Source organism: Chlamydotis macqueenii, chromosome 5 (genome assembly GCF_036417535.1).
Source record: "Chlamydotis macqueenii isolate bChlMac1 chromosome 5, bChlMac1.mat, whole genome shotgun sequence".
Classification (NCBI taxonomy): Eukaryota; Metazoa; Chordata; class Aves; order Otidiformes; family Otididae; genus Chlamydotis; species Chlamydotis macqueenii.
Window position 1 is genome coordinate 46,106,059 of NC_141560.1, and position 22,735 is coordinate 46,128,793.

At 39.9% G+C, this 22,735-nt stretch overlaps 1 protein-coding gene across 1 annotated transcript in view; it reads right to left on the minus strand.

Moving 5' to 3' along the window:
• Nucleotides 1–2,403: 2,403 nt before the first annotated feature.
• The window catches only part of TTC17 (tetratricopeptide repeat domain 17), a 64,613-nt gene continuing 44,281 nt past the window's right edge, over nucleotides 2,404–22,735 (minus strand). The window contains exons 17-25 of the mRNA XM_086748796.1: nucleotides 16,614–16,784; nucleotides 15,717–15,967; nucleotides 14,683–14,848; nucleotides 12,157–12,277; nucleotides 11,665–11,824; nucleotides 11,063–11,146; nucleotides 8,455–8,574; nucleotides 6,109–6,252; nucleotides 2,404–2,640 (exon numbers count right to left, since the gene is read on the minus strand). Of these exons, the coding sequence (XP_086604922.1) occupies nucleotides 2,509–2,640; nucleotides 6,109–6,252; nucleotides 8,455–8,574; nucleotides 11,063–11,146; nucleotides 11,665–11,824; nucleotides 12,157–12,277; nucleotides 14,683–14,848; nucleotides 15,717–15,967; nucleotides 16,614–16,784 (1,349 nt within the window). The 3' untranslated portion in view covers nucleotides 2,404–2,508. The remainder of the gene's footprint in view (nucleotides 2,641–6,108; nucleotides 6,253–8,454; nucleotides 8,575–11,062; nucleotides 11,147–11,664; nucleotides 11,825–12,156; nucleotides 12,278–14,682; nucleotides 14,849–15,716; nucleotides 15,968–16,613; nucleotides 16,785–22,735) is intronic.

Below are 22,735 nucleotides of genomic sequence, written 5' to 3' on the forward strand. Positions count from 1 at the left end.
AGACTACTGCAGTTTTCAAAAACCATTTCCAAGGTGCAAGTTCTTTGGAAATGCAAACAGAACAAGAGCAGAAGCCTACTATCTCCTTGCTCGTAATACCAACTTATAGTATGGTCATGTACACAAAACTTAAGCGTTCCTGCCTTTCGTATGATGTCAGTATATAGTGCACCTTGCTGCATTTCTTAATAAAAAATAAGCAAATACTGCAGTACACAAGATGTAAACTGACGTGAGTATTAACAGCTAATTTTAAGTGCCCATCAGTGTTGTCTATGAGCATAATGCTTGGTGATCCAGAAAAGGTCTATTTTAACTCCACGTCATGTCAAAGCCAAAGATGACCGTCTGTGCTCCAGATATTGCTGCTCTAGGTTCTTATGGACCAGCCTTTCTGTTCGCTCAAATCCCAGCATCTCTCCTCAGAGAGTAGAAAAGAGTTCAGCATGTGGCAATCACTTGATTTGACCATATGACTCATTAGGAAACCAAGTAGTAAGATGGTTCCTCTGTACCAAGAGAAGTTTTTGCACATTGCATTTTAAAATTAGCACACAAAATGGAAGATTTACCAAATATACTTAAGTGACTCCCAAGTATTTATCAACCACTACAAAAGTAAAGCAGAGCAGTTAACAAAACTGATTAAAAGCAGCCTCTCTGTGCTTTGCCTTAGTTCAAGGAAAAGCCTTTGCTCTAACTTTTTTCTATCTCAAATAGAACTTCTTTCCATTTACTTGTACCTGCTTTACTGCTTTCCCCTCCCACATCTCTGCGTGAGAAATCTCTGTAATTCATTATCCCAGTCCATGGTCCTAGAGGTGGTGTATCAAACCTTCCAGAAAGGGATTCTCCTCTTGAAGTTTATATAGATACAGCTTTGCCCATCTCCAGCCAACAACATCCAGCCTTCAAGGAGCCTTGGGAAGGGAAGGCTTTGACATACTGTTGGCTCTGTTGACAAAAATTTAACACATTCACCCATTTTTTAAAATAAAAATAAACCCAACAGTAGCATTTGCTCATACCTCTGTCAGGCTTTGTAGATGAACAAAAATTACTTGCAGTAAAAGAGAGGTAAAATCTGCATTAGAACTGCTCATCTTCAATTATGCATATTCAGAGATCCTTTTATGAAGTAAAAAGTTAAAGTATTAAAAAAAATTATTGACATCATAGTTTCCACCACTGCTGTACTTGCTCTTAATTTGCATTACTGAAAGAGGAAGAAAATTGGAAAAAAAAAAAAAAAAGAGTAAGTTCATAAACATTGTTAGTTCTTTAAAAAGAATCACTAAGCAGTATGTTTAACACTAAATCTGGAGGATAGGTTACGTGACAGACAGCTGATATAGTTAACTTTCCCTTATTCTCTTCTGCCACGTAAAAGGAGTCAGGCACAGAGGTGTGGGAAGTTTTCCATGGATATAGAGAAAATAATTGTCTAATCAGGAGTGTTAAAGGTTTTCCTACCTCTCAGCTCTGTTGCTCCTGGGGAAAAGGCTCCTTGGAAGGCTCCCCAAGCCTCGACTCTTGCAAACGGCGCATGACACAAAGATTAGAGGAGAAGCTGTGTTTTGTTCATAAACAACTTATTTTATTTCAAATATGTGCCCTTGTTGATTCAACAATGAATGATGTCTGGAGAATCATGTCCTCCACCAACCAAAGAGAGAACTGATTTGGAAATGTTCCACCTGACTTATTTGCTGATGATACCTTGACACCGCCTCCCTCCTCCTCCTCGGCAGCTGAAAATGCAGCTCAGAGTGAGCATAAACTTGCACCTTATTCTGAAATGGCTAAAAGTACAGTGAACAAATAATTAGTAAATCAACCATTCAGGGAGGCAGAGGGCTGTGAATATATAGACAAATATAAAACATGTTATTGGGATTTTTACTGATTTTTTTTTTTCTGCGAGTAAGACTAAAAACCACTTTGACTTTAGTGTCCTGCTGTTCCCTCCTCATCCCCCAACAGAAACAAACAATTCAAGAAATGCTTAATGTTCCTAATGTTTCTTATAAACATTTAAAATCCTGTCCCTCTCCTTCCAAAAAAGCAGGTAATGTGGTATGGACTGAACAAGACTGGACAAAGCATATGGACGAGTTGCTGATTATCTCCTCTTACTATTTGGTATGGGTGTGTGCTTTGCATTTCCATTGACCTCGATCGTAAGACATGAAGCAAGTCATTTTGAATCTGATGCCAATTTGAGCATTAAGGAAAAACTAACAGTGCCTGGGTCTCAGTACAGGTGGTCATGGACTCATGGAAGTTTCTCAGTTTAATATTTACATGGATGTTTTAAAATTATGGTCTGTGAAATATATTTTCCAAAGATGCTCCTATATTTGAGGAAAAAAATAAAAGAACCCTTGATCCGAATTCCATCTCTTTTTAAAAGTCTTGTTAAAAACTGATTCATCAATTTATCTTAGCACACTTAAAAGCAGAATAGAGAATAATGACAACTTTTAAAAAAGAGAAAGATGCTGATCTCTAAGGAGACCGTCGCTCTTTTTTCATAAGTAAATGACACTGAATGGTGCGGATTCGATTCTTTGCTGGGGCAAACTCCGGCTGAAGTTTTAGTGTTGACTCGTACCATTTCATTGCCTTTTCAAACTCCTCCTGTAAAGAAAGAAAGAAAGATTGCAAAGAGTTAGATTCTAAAAAACAGTAAACACGTACATTTTCCTATGCCCTTCCTGTCCTAAGTAGCTGAGCAGTATAGTATGCACAAAAGCAACTGAACCAATCCTTGTAGTTTAGGATTCTCCCTCCTCCTCCAAACAACTCTGATATTTTCTTGGGCTAATGACCCAGTTCTGCATACTCCATAGAAGGGAGTCAAATCACTGCTAAGCATTACTGACCAATGTTCTTGCCTTTTCCTTTCAATAGTAGGTCTTAGCGTTCTTGCTGTAACTTTTAAAAAAAGATTTCAATCAGAATTTACACAGATCAAGCTTTAAAGTCCTAGACAACGCAAAAACATCAACTTTGCTTGAAAAGTCAACATTTTTAGAAACAACTTGAAATTATTTTTAAAAGATTACTCAAAGTAAAAAACAACCAAACAAAGCTTTAAGAGCACACACAAGCTAGACAATTTCAACTGATAAGCTGGACTCCAGAAAGGCAGTAAGAAGCATTCATGCTGAAATAACATCTGTTTTTATACAGCTGAAATCTAATTACCTATGCCACTCCTCTTTTTCATTAACTATTAACACCAACATCCAATAGCGTATTAAAAGAAAAACAAAAGGGGGAAAGACCCAAAACATTCTGGATTTTTCAGTCACTTTCAACACTGTTTTTGTTCTCTTAAGTTCCTTTTCTCACTAACTTTATTTGTCCAGCAGAGGTAATAATTTCTAGCCACATTATAAACACTAACTAGATCAATGTGAGTTGTAAAGTTTTGATTTTTTTTTTTTTTTAAGTGTATTCTAATACAGTTTCAACAGGAATTACACAGAAAATCCCATGTTAGTTTGTGGGAGCACTGACAAACAGCAGTGAAAACAGGAACCAGATTTTTCAGTTTTTAGATGTAATAATTTACATTTGCTGTGATCTGATTATTCTGATGTTCCTTTAGATTCCCAATAGTTTCTATAGCATTCATCCAAAGTTCTCAGTTCTTTACATGGCCAACTTACTGAAAAGTTTTTCAACTAAAGGAACCTTGGCCTCTATAACAGAATAATGCTATACTGATATATGCTATAATGCTATATTATTAATTAGCATGACATCTCCTACAACCTGTTGGCCAGAGTCAGCTCTCAACAGGTTAAATATGTTGTAAATAAACTAACTTGTCTTTATGTTAGCATGATTTGATCCAGAAGATAAATTTTGTCCTGTTGCTACAGTTGTTTCATATAATGAATATGGGGCTTCACCGAGATGCCTCTCAGACCCAGGGAGAATGAAGTTATCCTTAGGTACTGTGCTAACTTTAAAAAGACATTGGCAACTAAAGCATCAAACTTCTACTTAGTTTCTTTCAAACAATTGTCCGAAGTTATACCTTAATAGAACCAATTCATGCTTTTTTTTCAGTTTGTGTGTTTGACAACACTGTGCATTTCAACTCTTCTCAACCCTGATAGCCATATTCCATGATTACCTGCTCAACTTGTCCTGTTATCTCTGTGACCCCCTCAACCACAGGAGTAAAACATTAAAGACAAATCTATGACAAGTGCTGAAAACTGGCAGGGACACATAAGAACATGTGTAATTGAAAATAATTTTGACACAGACATAGATATCAACTGTGTCTCAGTTTAATGGTGCCTCTTTTGCCTTTCAAATACACTGGCCCTGTTAAAGATAAGGCTGAAACACACAGGAACCAATACAGCATTAGTAAGATAAAAGGAATGAACGTTTTGTGTTCAGAGAAAGCACTGGAAGCTACATTGCAGATTAGAATATATAGACAGTATGAAGAAATTTGAGTTCAATCAGAATTATTTTGGGTGTTGATAATCCAAATATTGAAATTAAACTTCCATTGTGTTTGTTCATCACAACTCTGAATGAGGTTTCACTTATTATGTTAAGCTCAGCTCTTCAGGACAGAGATCCAATTTATCATTAATTTCCCAGTATTATAAAAATATCCTGTGTTTAGATGGGCAGTCAACCAAAATTATCAATTGTTTGCTGCTGTCTTAACAAAGCTTTGCAGACAGCATTCTGAAGTCAGCTTATAAAAACGTTGGCCTTCAAGTACTAAATGAGGAATAAGAGTAAAATGAGTAATAAGAGTTCTGGCATAAAAGAAAAATAAAAAAAAAATTATTTCGGATTGATCCTATCCTACCTGAATTTCTTGAATGTTGCTCCTCCAACATTATGTGTGAGAATAAGATCTTTAAAATACACATATATGTATGTACTTGTCGTAGTTCAGCCCCGATCAGGACCAGACTACGCAGTCTGTCTCTCGCTCCCCCCACCCTCCGAGAGAACAGGAGGAGATGATATAAGAAAAAACAGCTCAAGGTTTGAGATAAGGACGGGGAGAAATCCTTAAAGTTACCGTCACGGGCAAAACAGACTCGACTTGGGGAAAACTATTCATTTATTTCTAAAATTAGCAGGAGAATGAGACAGGGAACAAGATAACCTCCCCCCACCCCTCCCTCTTCCCGGGCTTAACATTATCTCTACTACCTTCCCCTCCCAAGCAGCACGGCTCGGGGGAAAGGGAATGGGGGTCGCGGTCAGTTCATCACGCGTTGTTTTACGCCGCTGTATCATCGTCAGGGGAAGAACTCCTCGCATTCCTCCTCTGCTCCAGCGTGGGGTCCCTCCCATGGGCCACAGTCCTTCGTGAAACTGCTCCGGCGTGGGTCATCTCTTCCTCGGGGTGCAGTCCCTCTAGAACAGCTGTCCCAGCGGGCCCTCCATGGGCCACAGCTTCCTTCAGGCCTCCACCTGCTCTGGCGTGGGGTCCTCCACGGGCTGCAGGTGGATCTCTGCCCCTCTGTGGACCTCCATGGGCTGCAGGGGGACAACCTGCTCCACCACGGTCTTCACCACGAGTTGCAGAGGAATCTTGGCCAGGAGCCATGTTACTCTTCCCCCTCCTTCTTCACTGATCTTGGCGTCTGCAGCTGTTCCTCACAACAGGCTGGCAGACGTCTCTCAGGATCCTTTTTACATCTTATTCACTTCTCATCTCCTCTCCACTTCTTGCAGCCGGGCCGGGCCGAGTCGGGCCCAGTCGGCTGCCCGGCGGGAGGCCAGAGGGTGAGGCCTGCAAGGCCCATGAGGCTCGCGCCTCCCCCTCTCTGCCCCCCGCTCAGCTGCTTCACATCTTCTCCTCCTTTTTTTCCTGTTTTCCCCTACTTAAATACGTTATTGCAGAGGCGTTATCACGGGACATTCTGCTACCAATTGGCTTGGCCTTGGCCAGCAGCGGGTCCGCCCTAGGCCTGGCCGAGTCCACTGAACAAAGGGGAGCGACTTCTAGCAGTTTCCTACAGAAGCTACCACCTTAGGCCCCCCCTCACTAACAAAACCAGAACAGTACTGTAGCAAACACAAGACATAACTGGGTGACAGCACACTCACCATTGCTACGTAGACGTTTGCCAGTGTGAAATGATTAACCACAAAGTGTGGTGCTATTTCCACTGCCATGGTAGCCACAATGATGGCATCATTCCAGAGTTTTGCGTTGTGGAAGATGTTTGCTAGGCTTATTAGTGGTACATCCTGGAAGAGAAGAGAAGAGCAAGCGATAAACAGTGAGGTTGTTTCCATTGAAACTGTCTCAGGATCAGCAAGACAAACATAATATTTCCCCACTGGCCACTCTCACTTGATTACTGCGCACTCCACTACCTGGTGACTTTGAAAGTGATGAGTCAGATCTATTTTACTATAAAAGGGCATTTGGACCTCAGTTATAGACAAAAAACCTCACATACATACATCTGCTCACAATAGTAACAAACACTACTGTTACACAAACAACTAAAAAGTTAGATGCTCTTTCACTAGTTTTCTCCCGAAAGATGAGACACATTCTGAGAGGAAAAAAAAAAAAAAAAAAAAGAAAAAAAAAAAGCTGTTTGTTTGGCCACCCTCCTTCAACTCTTGCATAAAAGGGGAAGGAATATGAATAAAAGGGGACAGCAGGGAAGTGAAAAAAGCATCTAACCACTAGTGCAGCTGATGCACTGGTTTTTATCCTGCCTCTGACATAGAATTTCTGTATGATGCTGGATAACAGCTATAAATAAAATTTTCTCAGGTAGTCACTGATGGTATGATTTTATTTCCTGGATTTCCAGACTGTGACCTTGTCTGACTGACAAAACCGTTGAGCCCTGACAGCCATAACAGACTCTCAGGGAGCTGGGCTTCACACCTTCAAAGGACAAAATACTACTTAGTAGCAAGTCTTAGGTGCCCTCAACAGGACAATAAAATTTTTGGATGTATTTGATCCCTGCCTCCTTGACTGCTACAAGGCAAGGAGTACGTTTGGTGGGTAAGTCGTTGATGTTTGCAAAGCAGATATTATGGAAGGCACAATCACAAAAGAAGCCCACAGGAAAATTAATTACCTTTTATTTACATGAGAAGAGGCAAGAGAAAGTAGCAAGAGTGCGTAAAACCAAAGATGAGGATAAAACAAAATATTAAGTATTAATATTAAGTATTAGTATTAAGCTGTTCATTCAGTGCAAATTCTCACTGAGTTCAAGTTGCAGCTGTATCTTTACAAACAAGACCCACAGTTTTCTCTGGAGGCAGCTTCAGTATGGGGGATAAAAACAAGGCACAAATTTGGAGAGTAAGCCAGTCCCAAGCAACATAATATCACATCTCTAGAAAACAGCTACACCATTATCTTGCCGAATTGTAGTTTCCAATCTGTACTCTGAGACTTACAAGTCGCGCAGTTAAGGGCACTGTTTCTGAGGAACCATTCCCATTTACATAGAAAGACAAGAAAATAAGCAAGAGCTTGTTGCGCTAGATCTTGGTTCCAACTTCGTTGTAAAAGGACAAATGCAAAGAGACAGAATTACAGGGGACATAGATACACAGGATGTACATTTCTGAGTTGAGGCATTTCTACTGTTAATGGCTAAATCCTCCTAATAATATTTTGAGAGTGTGAACTACTCTGTCTCTTGCTTTTCAAAGAAAGACTTAAGACCAAGATTCAAAAAGGAGTATACATTTTGCAGTGCTGCACAATTTGTTGCTCAGGTCCCAGAGTGAAACCTGCAATGTTGAGTGAGGAGCCTGTGTTGCATTTATCATTTCGCAAGAGCCATCTTGGTGTTTAAGAACAGACATTATAATGCTCAGCATACTATGTGGCAAGATGAAGGGTATAAAGGACTTTAGTAAACTGAAATGCTAAACAAAAGATTATGTCCAAAGTACAGCCTTTTTTGGAGCAAAGCACAGAACTGCTGCACAAAGTCAGGCACAAGTGTCCAGCTGAGATTCACAGCTCAAACACTTAAGATTTAAGCATTTAAGTTCTTTGTTTAGATATCACCTCCTCCCCTCTTTAAAAGCACAACCAGAACATATACTCCCCACATCTTAGGTTTGTTGTTCAGACAAAGGCTGATGAAGAATCAAAGTCCTGCATAACATGGGAAAGTTCAAGCCTGCGTTATTCAGAAGGGTGTCAAACCCACCGAACTGCAGGAGATTCCACTGAACCTCTTTTGCAGTTGTCCTTTTTTTTTTTTACTATTAATTTTAAAAATCAGACAGTGCACACTAAACAGGTGGTGAGAGTCTTGAGGTTTCACCACAACTAGCTAGTATCTAATACAATACAGACACTTGGGACACACAGTGCTGGCCTTAACAACAGCCTGTGAAAGCTCTATTGTGACAAGCAAAACATTGTTTCATCTGAGTAGCGGGCACATGCGTACACACCTTCATGTGATGGGGTGCATAGTGCAATGCCTGCCGTAAGCAATCGATTGCCTTCTTTCCTTGGCCTTTCACCCTCCAGTAAAGAGCTGCCATGCTAGAGAGGACCCATGAAGTCTGATTCTGGCAAAAGAAGAACACAAAAACCAGTCATGTTAACACCTGTAGTGAACAGTCATTTTGTCTTTCACTCTTCCAATGTATTTGATATATTGAGTTAGAGAGTGTTACACCTAAAACTAGCATTAAACTATTTCAAAGCAGCAAAAAGTTTCTAACATATATGCAATAGCCAGGTAAATGAGATTGCCAAATGAAACAACTTCCAAATGCAACATCATTTTCTTAAGAAAGGAAGAGCAACAACAGAAACAACAATTCCAGCAGCCACAACAGCTGCTAGCCAGCTGCCTGATGCTGAGCATCTAGATGTGTATACACATCATCCACCATAAAGCAAAAAATTTAGCTAAGTTAGCTGATCGGACTCATAGGTTCTCCGTAGTCACTGCAAAGAGAACGGATGCTCTGGGATGCAGCTCAGAGTAGAAGCCTGACAAGTCTAGCTGATTAAGTTTGGTGCCTCTAGCTGGCTGACTCCCATGTCACGTGTTAGAAAGGAAAATACTATGTGCTTCAATTCTGTGGACTCAGATACAGTAAATGAATGTTTATGCTCACATATGCAATTAGATAAGTAGCCATCTTGATTTGTTTAATTAGCTCTTGTGAATACTGAATGAGATTAGTAGACAGAATAACTGCATTTTATTTCCAGCACAGTTGGTCTTACTGAGAATTCTGCTTCTGACCTCAGCACTAAATTTTCAGCTTATTTGGATAAAACTTGCTGTCTGCAGGGGGAACTGTAGCATGCAGGAGAAAAAAGTTAGTATAGGTCTAAAGAGGAAAGAAAACTAACGTTTTCTAACATGAGTGCAACTAACTTCTAACCAAGTACAAGGTCCTGCACCTGGGTCAGAGCAACCCCCAGTATGAATACAGGCTGGAAGATGAAAGGATTGAGTGCAGCCCTGCCAATAAGGACTTAAGGGTATGGTGGATGAAAAGCTAGACATAGGCCGTCAACGTGTGCTCACAGCCCAGAAGGCCAACCGCATCCTGGGCTGCATCAAGAGAAGCGTGGACAGCAGGTTGAGGGAGGTGATTCTGCCCCTCTGCTCTGGTGAGACCCCACCTGGAGTACTGTGTCCAGTTCTGGAGCCCTCAGCACAGGAAAAACATGGACCTGTTGGAGTGGGTCCAGAGGAGGGTCACAAAAAAATGATCAGAGGGCTGGAGCACCTCTCCTATGAAGAAAGGTTGAGAGAGTTGGGGTTGTTCAGCCTGGAGAACAGGAGGCTCTTGAGTGACCTTATTGTGGCCTTTCAGACCTAAAAGAGGCCTATAAGAAAAACAAGGACAAACTTTTTAGCAGGGCCTGTAGACATAGGACAAGAGGCAATAGTTTTAAACTGAAAGAGGGTAGATTTAGAGTAGATAACAAGGAAGAAATTTTCTGTGATGAGGGTGGTGAAGCACTGGAACAGGTTGCACAGAGAGGTGGTAGATGCCCCATCCCTGGAGACATTTAAATCAGGCTGGACAGGGCTCTGAGCAACCTGATCTGTTGAAGATGTCCCTGTTCACTGCAGGGGGGTTGGACTAGATGACCTTTAAAGGTCCCTTCCAACCCAAACCATTCTATGATATTGGTTTTGGTTTCAAAGCACAGTAGTACCTCGGCTTTCAGTAGAATAGGCTAAAGGCACCAAACTGTTTTTTCTGAGCCCTTTTCTTATAATGGTTTAGGATATCCTCCCTGCCAGCTGGAAACATACAACAACAATCCCTGCATCCTTATCTACCTTGTAGATCCTGGGAAAATTATGTCCCAAATCATCTCCTCCTAAGAACCTCAGCTGACGTACTGTCTTTCATTCTTCCAATTTGTTTGGTATACTGAGTTAGAGGGTGTTACACTTAAAACTAGCACTAAACTATTTCAAAGTAGCCAAGTTTCACCTCAGCTGAGGTCCTTCACAGCCTTAATCTACTAGGAAGCCTGGCTTTCTCAGGGGAGAACAGGAAGTGGAGCCCTGCACATGATGCCGTACCTGTGGCCTGAATGCATTTGACACTTCAGCCCAACACTGCATAAAGTAAAAGGAAGCAGGCAGAGAAGAAAGGAAGCCCCTGCCTGCTATCTGACCACTGCATGCCAGGAGTGTGACTGGAGATGTGAGCTGTAGCTTAACTCAAGTTTCCATAAACTCCAAGGCAATGTAGCACAAAAAGAAAGAAGAAGGCTGAGAACTGTTGAAACAGTTTTATATATATCAACAACCAGCAACACTGCTCACTGCAGGGCTGGAAACATTAGGAAATTTGACAAGCTTAGCTTTCAGTAGAGAGAGACGCAAGACACTTGACAGTGTAAGCACAGGATACAGCTCAACAAAATACCTGTGAGGGCATTACGCAAATCCCTAGTCCAAGTACTAATACATTCCTTGACTGGGATTTCAGACAATCGGTTTGAGACTGGATTGACCACTACGTCTGTCATGAGTGGTAGGCCAGACTTCTAATTTTTCTCATTTACACGTACCTTTTCCAGAGCTTTCGCTATTCGAGTACCAACTTGTTCTAATGACTGTGGTGAGTACTGGTCTTTGCCAAGATTCTGTAGCACCTGTGGAAAAAGGAATAACAAGTGCTTAGATGCTGGAACCTGGTAAGAGATGTCCCTCACTTGTTGGTTGCTTTTTTTTCCCCAGCCTTTTACAAATGCTGTAACCTGTTCCAACCTAAACATCACTGTCTATCTTCAATTAATACTATCAGTATCATCCCACAGTGTTATACCTCCGTGGCACTGAATACTAAGAACGGTAGAAATTTATGTATGCTCAAAAATGTATTCTTTCACTAATTCATCCATCAAGAGCTATAAATACAAAGACACTAATGGTGTTTCAGGATTTCTCTCAGGCCAGATTGTTGATAGCTGGGAAAATATTCTGGTAAAATCTTGCTTTCAGCTTGATTGTTTTTATAATATGGCAATAGGCTTTAACAGCTGTTCTTACGGTTTTATCCAGGCATTCACTTGGTGAAGGTCACTTTTGGGGACAGGCCACTGAGCTAAATGTGCCTTGAATCTGCCATGGTGTGGCCATTTTTGTGTGACAGCCTTCAACTCTGGCATACCTCTTTCAGTTGACTTTCTCCAGTGTAGTGCAAGCTGGCTCGACTAGAGACACCTTGCAGGTGGTCCAAAGTATGCATACTGGCTGGTAGATTTGGGTTACAAAGGGGCTCCATGGCTGGTTCTTGCAGCTGTGTGGCAAAATCAATGTGTTCTGTAATGCTACAAAGGTCATAGAAAAAGTTAAATCAGTCAGGAGAAGAAAAAAGAAAAGTCATTACAAAGTTCTCTAATGAGTGTAAACTGCCCAGAACCTGGCAGAATCTCATTTCAGTAGCTCAAGCAGCAAGATAAACTAGATCTTCCATCTGCACTTGCACTCTTCTTTGCAAGCCCATTGATGAAATACCACATAATATTTTCAAATTTATTTGAAATCCTGGCAGTGATTTCTTAAATAATACTCAAATCTTCAGTTTATGCACATGGAAGGCCATGTAACTTTCTTGCTTTGTGAGAGTAAGTTAGTTAAGATTCATATAGAAGATACTTACTCAATGTTTTTAGCAGAAACAGCAAGCCATGTGCTGGCTACAGTCGTAAGCTCTACCCTACGGAGTTTCAGGCATTCATCAGGACTTGGCCAGCCAAGGCTACGATAGTCACGCCTTTCTCCTTGAGGGGAAAAAAAAAAAAAAAAAAAATAGAAGAAACTGTCTGGAAGCAGAAGAGATTCTACTTCAGTACAATGATTTACAAAATATTTTATACCAGTGGATACATTCCCTATATTACACAAGTCATAGTCCTGCGGCCAGATTTCTTTAAGAACATTCCTGAACCTAAATGCACAGAATGGAACTTATGGGATCCAAAGACAGAACTGGATCCTATGTAAGACAGATTATGAGACAGGGTTTTAAAACTTGTTTCATTACACTTTTTCAATAGCTACAAATTAAGAACGATTGCCACTCTTGTTTACAGGTAATGTCTCTGCTTAAATGTCCTTTAAGCAAGTGAGTCATCATTTATGCTTAACAGCTACAGTAAAAACTAATAAAAGTTGATTGCTCCATCTTCTGACAATTCCAGGTGCAAAATACTGACGTTTCTTTTAAATGAATATTGTTTAAGACCAATAGTGGCTTTTACTGCATTCTTACACTCAAGGTAGCTCTCACTTCAGCCCTCCCATTTTGCAGAGAAGTTAACTGAGGCAGGGAAAGGTTAAATAAGTTTTTTTACGTTAAAAAGAGATCACTGGGAGAAACAAGAACCTGATCTTCACATTTGAACCAAAGCCTACTGAAATATTTCCCTTATATTTGGCGGATACTACAGCAAGTTCTAGGAATCCAGCTCGTGTTAACTGTTAGGAAACATTTTCCTCTCACATCAGAAACATTGGAACTGTTCAGAATATAAGAAAAATCCATTGTAGCCATAAATTTGCACAGCTGGAAGCCAAGTTTAATAACGTGCCAGTCTATTGCACTAGCTATGTAGGCAGTATTTCAGTATTTATTTCTAGTTACCTGAAATTTTGCCCATTTGGATGCAAATTCTATCTCCAATCCAAGGTATAGTAAACTGCTTCACTATAATTTCACAAAATAACAATGAAGTTTGTAATACCACATCTTGTAAAGTATTCTGATTAAAGGAAAACTAACTTCCAGTAACACTCAGAAACTTCAGAGGGGAATGATCAGCTCTCCTCACCAGCACTGTGAACTACCTGATTGCGAGTTCTTATTTGCATGAACAGCAAAAGACAGAGGTATGGAAACACTACACAGAGATAGTTCAGTAATCTGAGAGGCAGTCAAACGTAAGACAGCTAGCATCATTTCCTTGTTCTACCAGGAACTCCCCAGGTGACCTCCAATAAGTTACCTGAACTTTTGATGATTTAGTTCTTGTGAAGAGGATGTCAGTGGACCCTGCCTGAACGGAGCATCAGGAAGGTAACTACTTTACAATCGAGGGATGCTATGTAATAAAGCCACAAAAGTAGCTTGGGAGAAAGAAGATACATAAAGGAAAGTATGGGTGTGTGCTCATAAATGATAGTCTGTTTTCATGTACTCCCTTCCCTCTATTTAAATATTTAATTCAGTAACTTACATTCGTCAGTTGCTAAAAAAAGAGCTTGTTAAAGATTTAATGCACAAGTCTTGCAAATGTGAAGTCACTTTCTAGGTCATCAAATTGTCAAGGACTGAAATGTAAAAATATCACTAAAACATCAGCCCTACACCATAAAGATTTTACCTCAGTTGAAATCAAGATAAGACAAAAGTGGTGGTGTTCTTTGGCATCATTAGGTTCTAGCAGCTCTAAACTTCATCCCAAGCAATCATGTGCTGATGATTTCTGTCCACCTGAAGACATCAGTGGAACTAGCTTGCACCGTAATAATAGACCACTCTCCAATTCCTGTTACTCAGCTAGCAAAGAGTCCACCTCTCTCCCCAAACCATCTCATCTATGTTGGTGTTAAACTCTACTCTTCTGTAACTCTAGTCTTCTGGATGAGAGTCTCTAAGTTTTCTCTTATAATATCACCAAATCAATTAGAGCAGAACACTTAAATTTTATTTTTATTAGACCAAGTTTTCTGCCTTTTGTTTTTGAGTTGTGTGTCTTATGTTTAGTCAGTAATCAACTCAAGCTCTCATCTTGCATTTGTCCCCGAAGGGTTGTCTCTCATCTGATTAAAACTGAATGGATGGAGAAATTAGTTTAAGAAAAATATCATTAAAACTTCCTCTCTCTTTCACAGTATCTACCTCTTTCATTCTCCACTCTTACCACCTCATCCCCAGAAGTTCTGGGAATTAACTTGAACGTTTTCATTCAGCAGATAAAGTTATGCGGCACTTCAGGAAGAAGGTGGAGACGGAAGAGATTTCTAATTTTTCCACGTACTCATCTAGAAGCCGTATTTCACTACATAGTGTTTATAAAGCATATTTATGCTAATAAACCAGTGTAATATAAAAGCTGCAAAGGAAATAAACCAGACTAACACAAAAGTTGCAAACGACTCTCTCTCTTTAGAAATAGCAGGTTACCTATTGGTCCAGGGGAAGGTATCTTTGGTCCACTGATCTCCAGGGCAGTTTGGTAAAAGTTTTCATTTTCTCCACTAGTCTCTTCTTCCCCGTTTCTCCCAGCTGGCTCCTGGAGATCCAAGCTTTCAGCTTTTGGTTTCTTTAAACGTTTGACCTGAAAAGTGATCTGCCAGAACAGTATTGGCAAGGTTAACATTAAGAAACACCATGAACATTATCTGCTCCAACACAGTACTTGTTTTAGCTGAAAGATTCAATTTCAATGATGTTAAAGATGAGATCTTCCTCTCTCTCCCTCCCCTCCCATCTCAACTCATTCTTCAAAAGCCTGCTCACTTTCACTGCATCACACCATGAAAACAAAGTACATAATTTTGTCTCCAACATAGCAGAAACCCAGTTTAACTGCTAAAGAATGGAAAGGCATTTTTCATTATAAATTTTGTTTGTAACACGATGACAACAGATATTACATTGTTTTCATGCTAACCACATCATAGAATCATTTAGGTTGGAAAAGACCTTTAACCTAACATTACCAAGACCACTGCTAAACCATGTCCCTAAGTGCCAAATCTACCTCCAGGGATCATGACTCAACCACTGCCCTGCGCAGCCTGTTCCAATACTTGCCAAACCCTTTCAGGGAAGAAATTTGTCCTAATATCCAAACCTCCCCTGGCACAACCTGAGGCTGTTTCCTCTCACCCGATCATTTGTTACTTGAGAGAAGTGACTGACATCCACTTCGCTACAACCTCCTTTCAGGTAGTTGTAGAGAGCGATAAGGTGTCCCCTCAGCGTCTTTTTCTCCAGACTACATAATGTCAATTTTAGTGATGTGGAAGCCTTTCCTTTAGAAGATGGACTGAAACTACTGGTTCATTTCATACGAGTCAGGAGACAGCTCTTTTAGGCCCGTAGCAGAAGTTCCTATATATATTCCAGCGTTAAACTCCCTGAACTGTCCTCATCTTTCCCTCCTCCACAATAATAAGTTGGTACAAGACATAAATAAACTCATTCAAACGTACCCATTCAGCTTCATCATCATCACCACAGTCCCCAAAACAGGAGCTAGCCAGTCCATCCTGAGATCCCTTCTTTAGGACTCGGATTCCCTGCAAGTCCATCCGACGACCTTTCACCTCCAGTGCCCCTTCAAAAGCTTCCTGAGGCCAAGAGTTTTCAAACTCATCCACCAAAGCCAGCATCTCTTCAGACATCTGATCATCTTCTAACGGCTCCATTCCTTCTGAACCGTTGCTTTCTGCAGTGACTGCGTCTAAGAGGGAATACCATAAAAATGTCAAAAATTCTCTGCCTGCTGCTTCCTCAAATTGTATAAAAAGGATCTTTTTTCTGTGACCTGACTTTACCACTTGCACAAATATCACTACTCACTGCACGCTGCAAATGGAGAAGGGGATTGGAGAATGCAGACTTCCCCACTGCAAAGAATCACCCACTCTTGGTTCAAAAATCAACACCTCCAGACCACTTTCATCAGTTTCCTTTCCAAACCAGAATTCTGCCTGTTTGAGATTGGTGTCTTTTCTCTACACCCTGAACAAAGTGCTCTGTATCTTAGCCATAGGCACTGTTTTTCTTCCCTTCTGTCTGGCACAGCTGATATAGAATTCACTGAGGTAAAACCAACACCTGTTTGTAGAGCCTTGCAAGAAACTACATCCTATAGCTTGGAAAGCATCTAAACCTTGATCTCATTTTTTGATGTAATGCATTTTAATGTAAGAATTGGAAAAGAAGAACAGTGAACAGAATGAAACAGGTTCTAAACCTTACTTGTCATTTTACAGATGAGGGGGTCAGGAGGGAAATCATAGCTTCTTGGAGAAAGGAAGACAGCTCTTCTGAAAAATCTAGAAATTGATTCATTTGTCAGCACTGATTTTGTAAGACTGACTTACTTTCCAGCCTCAAGAAGGCGGGATCCCTTGCTGAACTCTGAGTAAGGACTTCTGGATCTTCTGTACCTCGCTCAGAGTGTCCTTCTGTCACTGCTGTAACTGGCTCATGGTGGTCATCAAAGTATTTCTCCTTGTCATGACTGTCATCTGGATTTTTGTCATGACAGTGGCCTGAAAGAGAAAAGTTTACTGTAAGACCTCTCCTCCTGGATATAAGCGCAGAAGCTGTACCAAGGAAGTTACAGTCTTCTAGTTTTCAACATATGATTTATTAGGATAATTCTATCAGGTATCAAAGACTTCATTTGGTGATTAAAAAGCTGATCTGCCTCTTGACAAGGCAGACCACCTAAAACAGTTACAGGAAACAATGTTATTAGGTATACAGTGTGAACTACTAATGAAAGAAAAAGGTATCTATGTGCATAGTACATAGAAAATTACTGTGTTGGCAGTCACTCCAATGAACATTGTCCAGACATATTTTCAGTGACACTGCACCATACGTGGGAGTTGCCTGCTATACGAACTTCACTTAGACAGCGTAAGGCTCACTATGCTACGTGCAAGAGAAAAAGGGCCAAGGCCGACTGATATGGGATGGCCAGACTCTGACCTTCTGTGTCAGCAACAGACAGGACGTAGGTAAGACTAGCTCATTAAACAGACAAAAGCTAAGGGTATTAATCTGTACAAAAAATCAGAAGTTCATTCAGCTGAAAATTTAACATCTGTAGTTCTGTGGTCAGGTTATAGGCTCAGATTTCACCAAATACAAAGATCTAGGAATAACATTGGAAAATCCAAACGTAGAGCCAGTAATGAGCAGATTGAAAAAAAAAAAAAAAAAAAAAGTGCAAACTTGCAACAGCAGCCTTTGAGCATCCTTCAGTGAAACACTGTTAAGCTTTCAGAGACTTTAAAGCGTAGTCACCTGCAACTTTGTAGCAATGTTTTTGATCTCAAATACATTTTAACCAAAGATCTCTGATTTTCCACTAATGATCACTTGCCAGTCTTCCAGGGCAAGAAGTGTTTAGAGAGCTGCTCCCTCAGCCAACCCCCAGCACCGCACAGGTAAAGAGAGGATCCTCCACGTGTCTGGGAGGCTGGGAGCTGCCCTGAACCCCACCGCACAGCTATGGGACCGAGACACGGATGGGGCACCTGCCTGTCGTCACGTGGGAAGGCTGTCACCACGCAGAAAAAACACATTCTGTGTACAAAGCTGCTGCTCTCAGATCCCTCCTTCCTTTATTTCAGTCACTGGTGAGTGAAAATATACATATACAATTCATGTACAAATGAATTAAGGAGCACACAGCGAATCAAAGAAAGCTTAAATTAAATGCAAGACTCACAAGTATGTTCCCCATTCTACTCTCATGAATGCAAATTGTACTGCTCCATGCATATGGAAAGCATTATTTTTTTCAACTGGCAGCATAAAAATATGAAAAGTGTGAATAAAGTAGATCAGTGGCTCCTTTCTTCTCCACGCAGTGATCCCATGTTACAAAAGAGTATTTTTAGGTCTCACTCTTTTATCTGGCTAGGAGGAAGAGAGAACATGGTTGTAACTCTTGTGTAAGGGTAACCTGTTCCACCATTTCTCAGCAAAGTGAAACTACAGCTTTTTGCTGTACGCTTTCTACTTTTGCATCTGTGAACACTCAGGTGGCACCCCTGGAGAAGAAACAGAGCAGCGTTTTCTGCAGGAGAGTGTCACCAAAATCAAACAAATAAAACTATATTTGTAAACCCTCTGTAAAAACTATGTTTTGCCATACCTTTTCTGTTGTATATAAAAAGTCAAATAGTGTTATTTTATGAGTAAATATATAAACCAGAAGCAGTTAACTTCATAAACTCTTCTAACATCAGCCATACAGTTACACTCTGCCTTTCCTACTCCATCAGTCATTGACTCTTTAATCCCCTTCTCACCTCCCCCATGCTGTCAATAAAAAATTAACTGGTTTCATTAAAAAAAAAAGTATAAAAGAATCACTTCAATATATGCAAATCTTCATGTTCAATTTATAAGAAATGGTGTGCACAGAACTCTAAAACTGAAACCAGTCCCCCTGCCTGACACCAAACCAGCCTGATTGTGATGCAAGTCAGGTGCTTCTCAGTAATGTGACAACCACAATTCCCTTTGCTGAAGGTCAATTCATCATTAGTATAAAGAAAAAAAGCAAAGAGGCTGAAAAATAGACAACTATTTTAAATGAAATAAAAACGCCAAAAAGAGGAAAAAAGCTGGAAACAGCAAGCAGAAGGAAAAAAAACATGACGGCACTTAAAATTCTACTTAAGGCCAACTCTGTTAATATTAATTTACAAACACTGACAGCTGAAAACAGACTAGATGAGAGTGCTGGCTTTCTTGGTATCTGAGAGCTGCTATATATAGAAACCTGAGGGGCCTATTTTTTTTAAATTGCTGCTTTCAGTTGTCTAATGTCGCAGGAGAAAAAAAAAAAAATGCTGGTTGAAAAACCAATGGAAGTTCAAGATCTCTGATGAGCGTACCATGAAGCTGGTGGTGCTGAAACACTGCAAGTCAGAACCTTACAGCTGGAATCAGCTGGATGCCTGAAGACCAACAGGGGAAGACCACCAGGCAAGAGTGTGAGACCAGCAAGGCAACCACGTAGCCCCAAACTCCAGGCACATTCACTGGCTGTAGAACATCAGTTGTGTTGCTGCACTACTTACAGCACCTTAGCTGTGTGAAGGGCAAAAGTGACTGCCACCCTACAAATGCTCAGCTATGTATTGCTTATTAACATTTCACATATATTCTGGTTGTTTAAAGTATGCACATATGCATTTTAGGTGTAAATTCCTAACATCGTGATATTGCAGGTACACAACTTGGAAGTCTAAAACTGCTTCATAGTACTTCATCAAATCAGCTTACTCCATCCTGAAAACTTGCTACAGAAGGACCACTTTCTTCCTCATTTATGTTCTGAGAGCAGCTGTTGCCACTTTTTCTACTGATTCTGCAGAGCTAAGAAAGCCCAGAGGCATAGTGGATCAGTAGGTCCTACCTTGTGTATTACGATACCTGGTTACTGTGTTCCAGGCAGTGAAACAAAGAAGGTATAGAGATGACACAAAATAAGCATCTGGGTCTTTAAGTGACAAAAATAACATAAATAAATAGTCTGATTGTGCCAGGTTAATGTAGCAATTGGGAGGGAGAAAAAGAAAAAAAAAAAGAAAAAGAAAACAGTTCCTAAATTATAAAGCAAATCCATTGGACAGAAAAAGCAAATCCGCTGGATAGAAAAAGCAAATCAAAGTCCCAATTGAAGCATTGAGACTTTGGAGATTAAAAGCAGAACATGGTATCATATACTAAAGGTCTCAATTTTTCATATTGTTCTAGTTTACAATGTTTCGGGGCCAATGTGAATGAACTTGTACGGCATTAGCATAACACATTTCAAATACTGAGAAGGTCTGCTAGATCATCCATCTCATCTAATATTAACCACTTTTTTGATTTTTAGGACCCTACTCAAATAAGTCCACCGAAGCTGTGGTACCTACTGCAGTTGACAGGGCTAAAAAACCCCCAAACAAAAAGTCAGACTCAAGCTCTTGTTCAGGAATTGGATGATTCCAAATACTCAAGCTGAAAGCCATTTAGTGCAAGGAAAGAAACACCCAGAGTGTTGACATCTGCAGCAAGGAAGGAGAAGTGATGCAGTAACTGAGACTGAAGACTTGTTCCATCTATAAAGGGATAACAAATATTTATCCTGAACTGTACTTCATATTGCCACATTTCTCAGAAAAGTCACACTTGGAAACAATTATGAACTTCTCTTATTATATATACACTTTTTTGGTACTAGATGGGGTGTGTTTTTTTTTTTTTTTTGTTTAAGAGCAAATTTCTGTCAGTTTGGATGACTCCAGACCCTCAGACTGAAAGGCACTTCCCAAAAGCAAGGAAAGGAACATGTAAAGTATGAAAAAGAGGAAAGATGAACAAACAGCACTCCCAGTGTACCACAGGGAAGTGCTGCACCTTGAGGAAGGTCTTGAAAGTAATCAAACTCCACCACTAATGAGAGCATTGATTATCTTAAAAATCTAAATTAACTGTCACTATAGATGTTTGTGTCTTGTGGTACATCTGGCAGAGAGGACAAGGCCTCACTAAATATTTTCACTGTTTGATTTGTATATGTTAAGACAGATGATTTGGTGTCATCAGCAGCACTGGAAATAAAAAGTAAAATTATCTCCAAGTGTCTTTGGTCAGCACAGAGTTTTTACTGACTTTTTATTCCTTGTTTGCCAGCCCAGACCTTGCAAAATACGGTGTTCCTAAATCCAACATCTATGTTCCAACATACTAGGTTTAACAAAATTATTGGCTCCTAACTTCTTACAATGAGACAAACTAATTTTCTTCATTTTTTGGTACACATTCAGAAACTACCATGGCAGAACATGCTTCGAAACTAAAAGTCAAGTCATTTAAAACTTAGGTACTAACTTTTTTCCTACCACTTGGAATAAGCAGAGCTGGGTTATCTCTTGCATGATTACAAGAGTCAAGCGACTATCGCTGTAGTCAGTGACTTGCACTAGGTTATGCAAAATGCAAGTTATCTGGAGATAAGCATCACTTAAATGATGTGCCCCCTTTACGGTTAAACAATGTAAAGAGAGAACTCTACTTAATACAGGTGTAATACCTGAGTTGTTAGAGCACAGAACTGAAACCAAGCTGCCAGCAGCAGTTATTAACTCCATACTTGTATTTTTGGATGCACACTCAAAACTAGTATTCCCCACTGAAATTCAGTAAAGGTAGTTCTCTCTTTATACAGCAAGAATGACATATCACTAAGCTTAATGGAAATAGGTTTTAATCCCTGCAAGCAGATGAACAGTCTCACCTACAGACATTTCAGGACCAGTGCATCAATAAGCAATCTTGTTTTTACTTTTGCTAGTCACTGCTTACACAGATGCAGAGAGACATGAGTCAAAGAGGGTGGTATATTACCACTTTACACATCAAAGTGTGTAACAAAATTAATGCTGCTCTTAGGTTATGTGAAAACTTGAGGGGTGCACACTCTTGAGTGACAATGCATAGTTAGAATTAGGCTAAAATATATCCATTATAGAAATCAAACTGAAAACCAGCATATTGTCACCAATCACTTTTATAGAACAAGTCTTGTTCGGTGCTTCATGTCACAGGCAATATAATTTACCAGGGTTTACAAAAATAATCTGGGATGAACAAATTCACCTACCAGAACCCTTCTGTGCACCTAAAACTACTGGGATCTCAGTCATCAAACTTTGGGCCAAACTAGCGCCTGAAGAACTGTCTTTGTGCACCACGGTCACTTCACCACAATACGACATTAACAAGTGTTACTGGGAAGTGCTGTTTGAGAAATCGTCCTTCAAATAAAATATAAACATGAGCTTTGACTTCCATAGCAATGTTAACATCGCTGATTAAGACACTGCATACCTAAATTAACCTGACGTTTCAAGGTGAACATAATAATGTCCTAAAGATCTTGTGTGTCATTAACAGCAAACGTGTTATTCCAATCACATACGAACAGATATTTGATTGCAAAACATTTGTTAAAGGAAAAAAATCCAGGCCAGTTATTTTGAGATGAGTTTTAAAAGCAACAGGATGAGCAGTAACTAGAGAGGAGACCTATCTTTAGCACCTGCTGCTGCTCTGCTCACCTTAATTATAAATTAATATGGTTCTAAGATTTTGCTCTAAAATTCATGCATTCCTTTTTGTACCGTTTTCCTGAAAAAAAAAAAAATTACATTTCAAAATTAATCCCACGATTAAGCTTCAAAATTAGAAACTACAAACCACTTATGACTGAATAGGATTGTCATCAAAAACATTACAGAAAGGTCACAACCTGTAACTGCTGAAATGCAAGACAGCACTGCTCCAGAAGTAGTACCAAAGAAAATTTGGTGCTTTCCACACACACAAATGTAAAAAAAAAAAAAAAAAAAAAAAAGTTTTTATATATATAAACAAAGACTTCTCAGTTTATTTTTAGTGAAAAATGATCAACAAAGTGACAAATGAA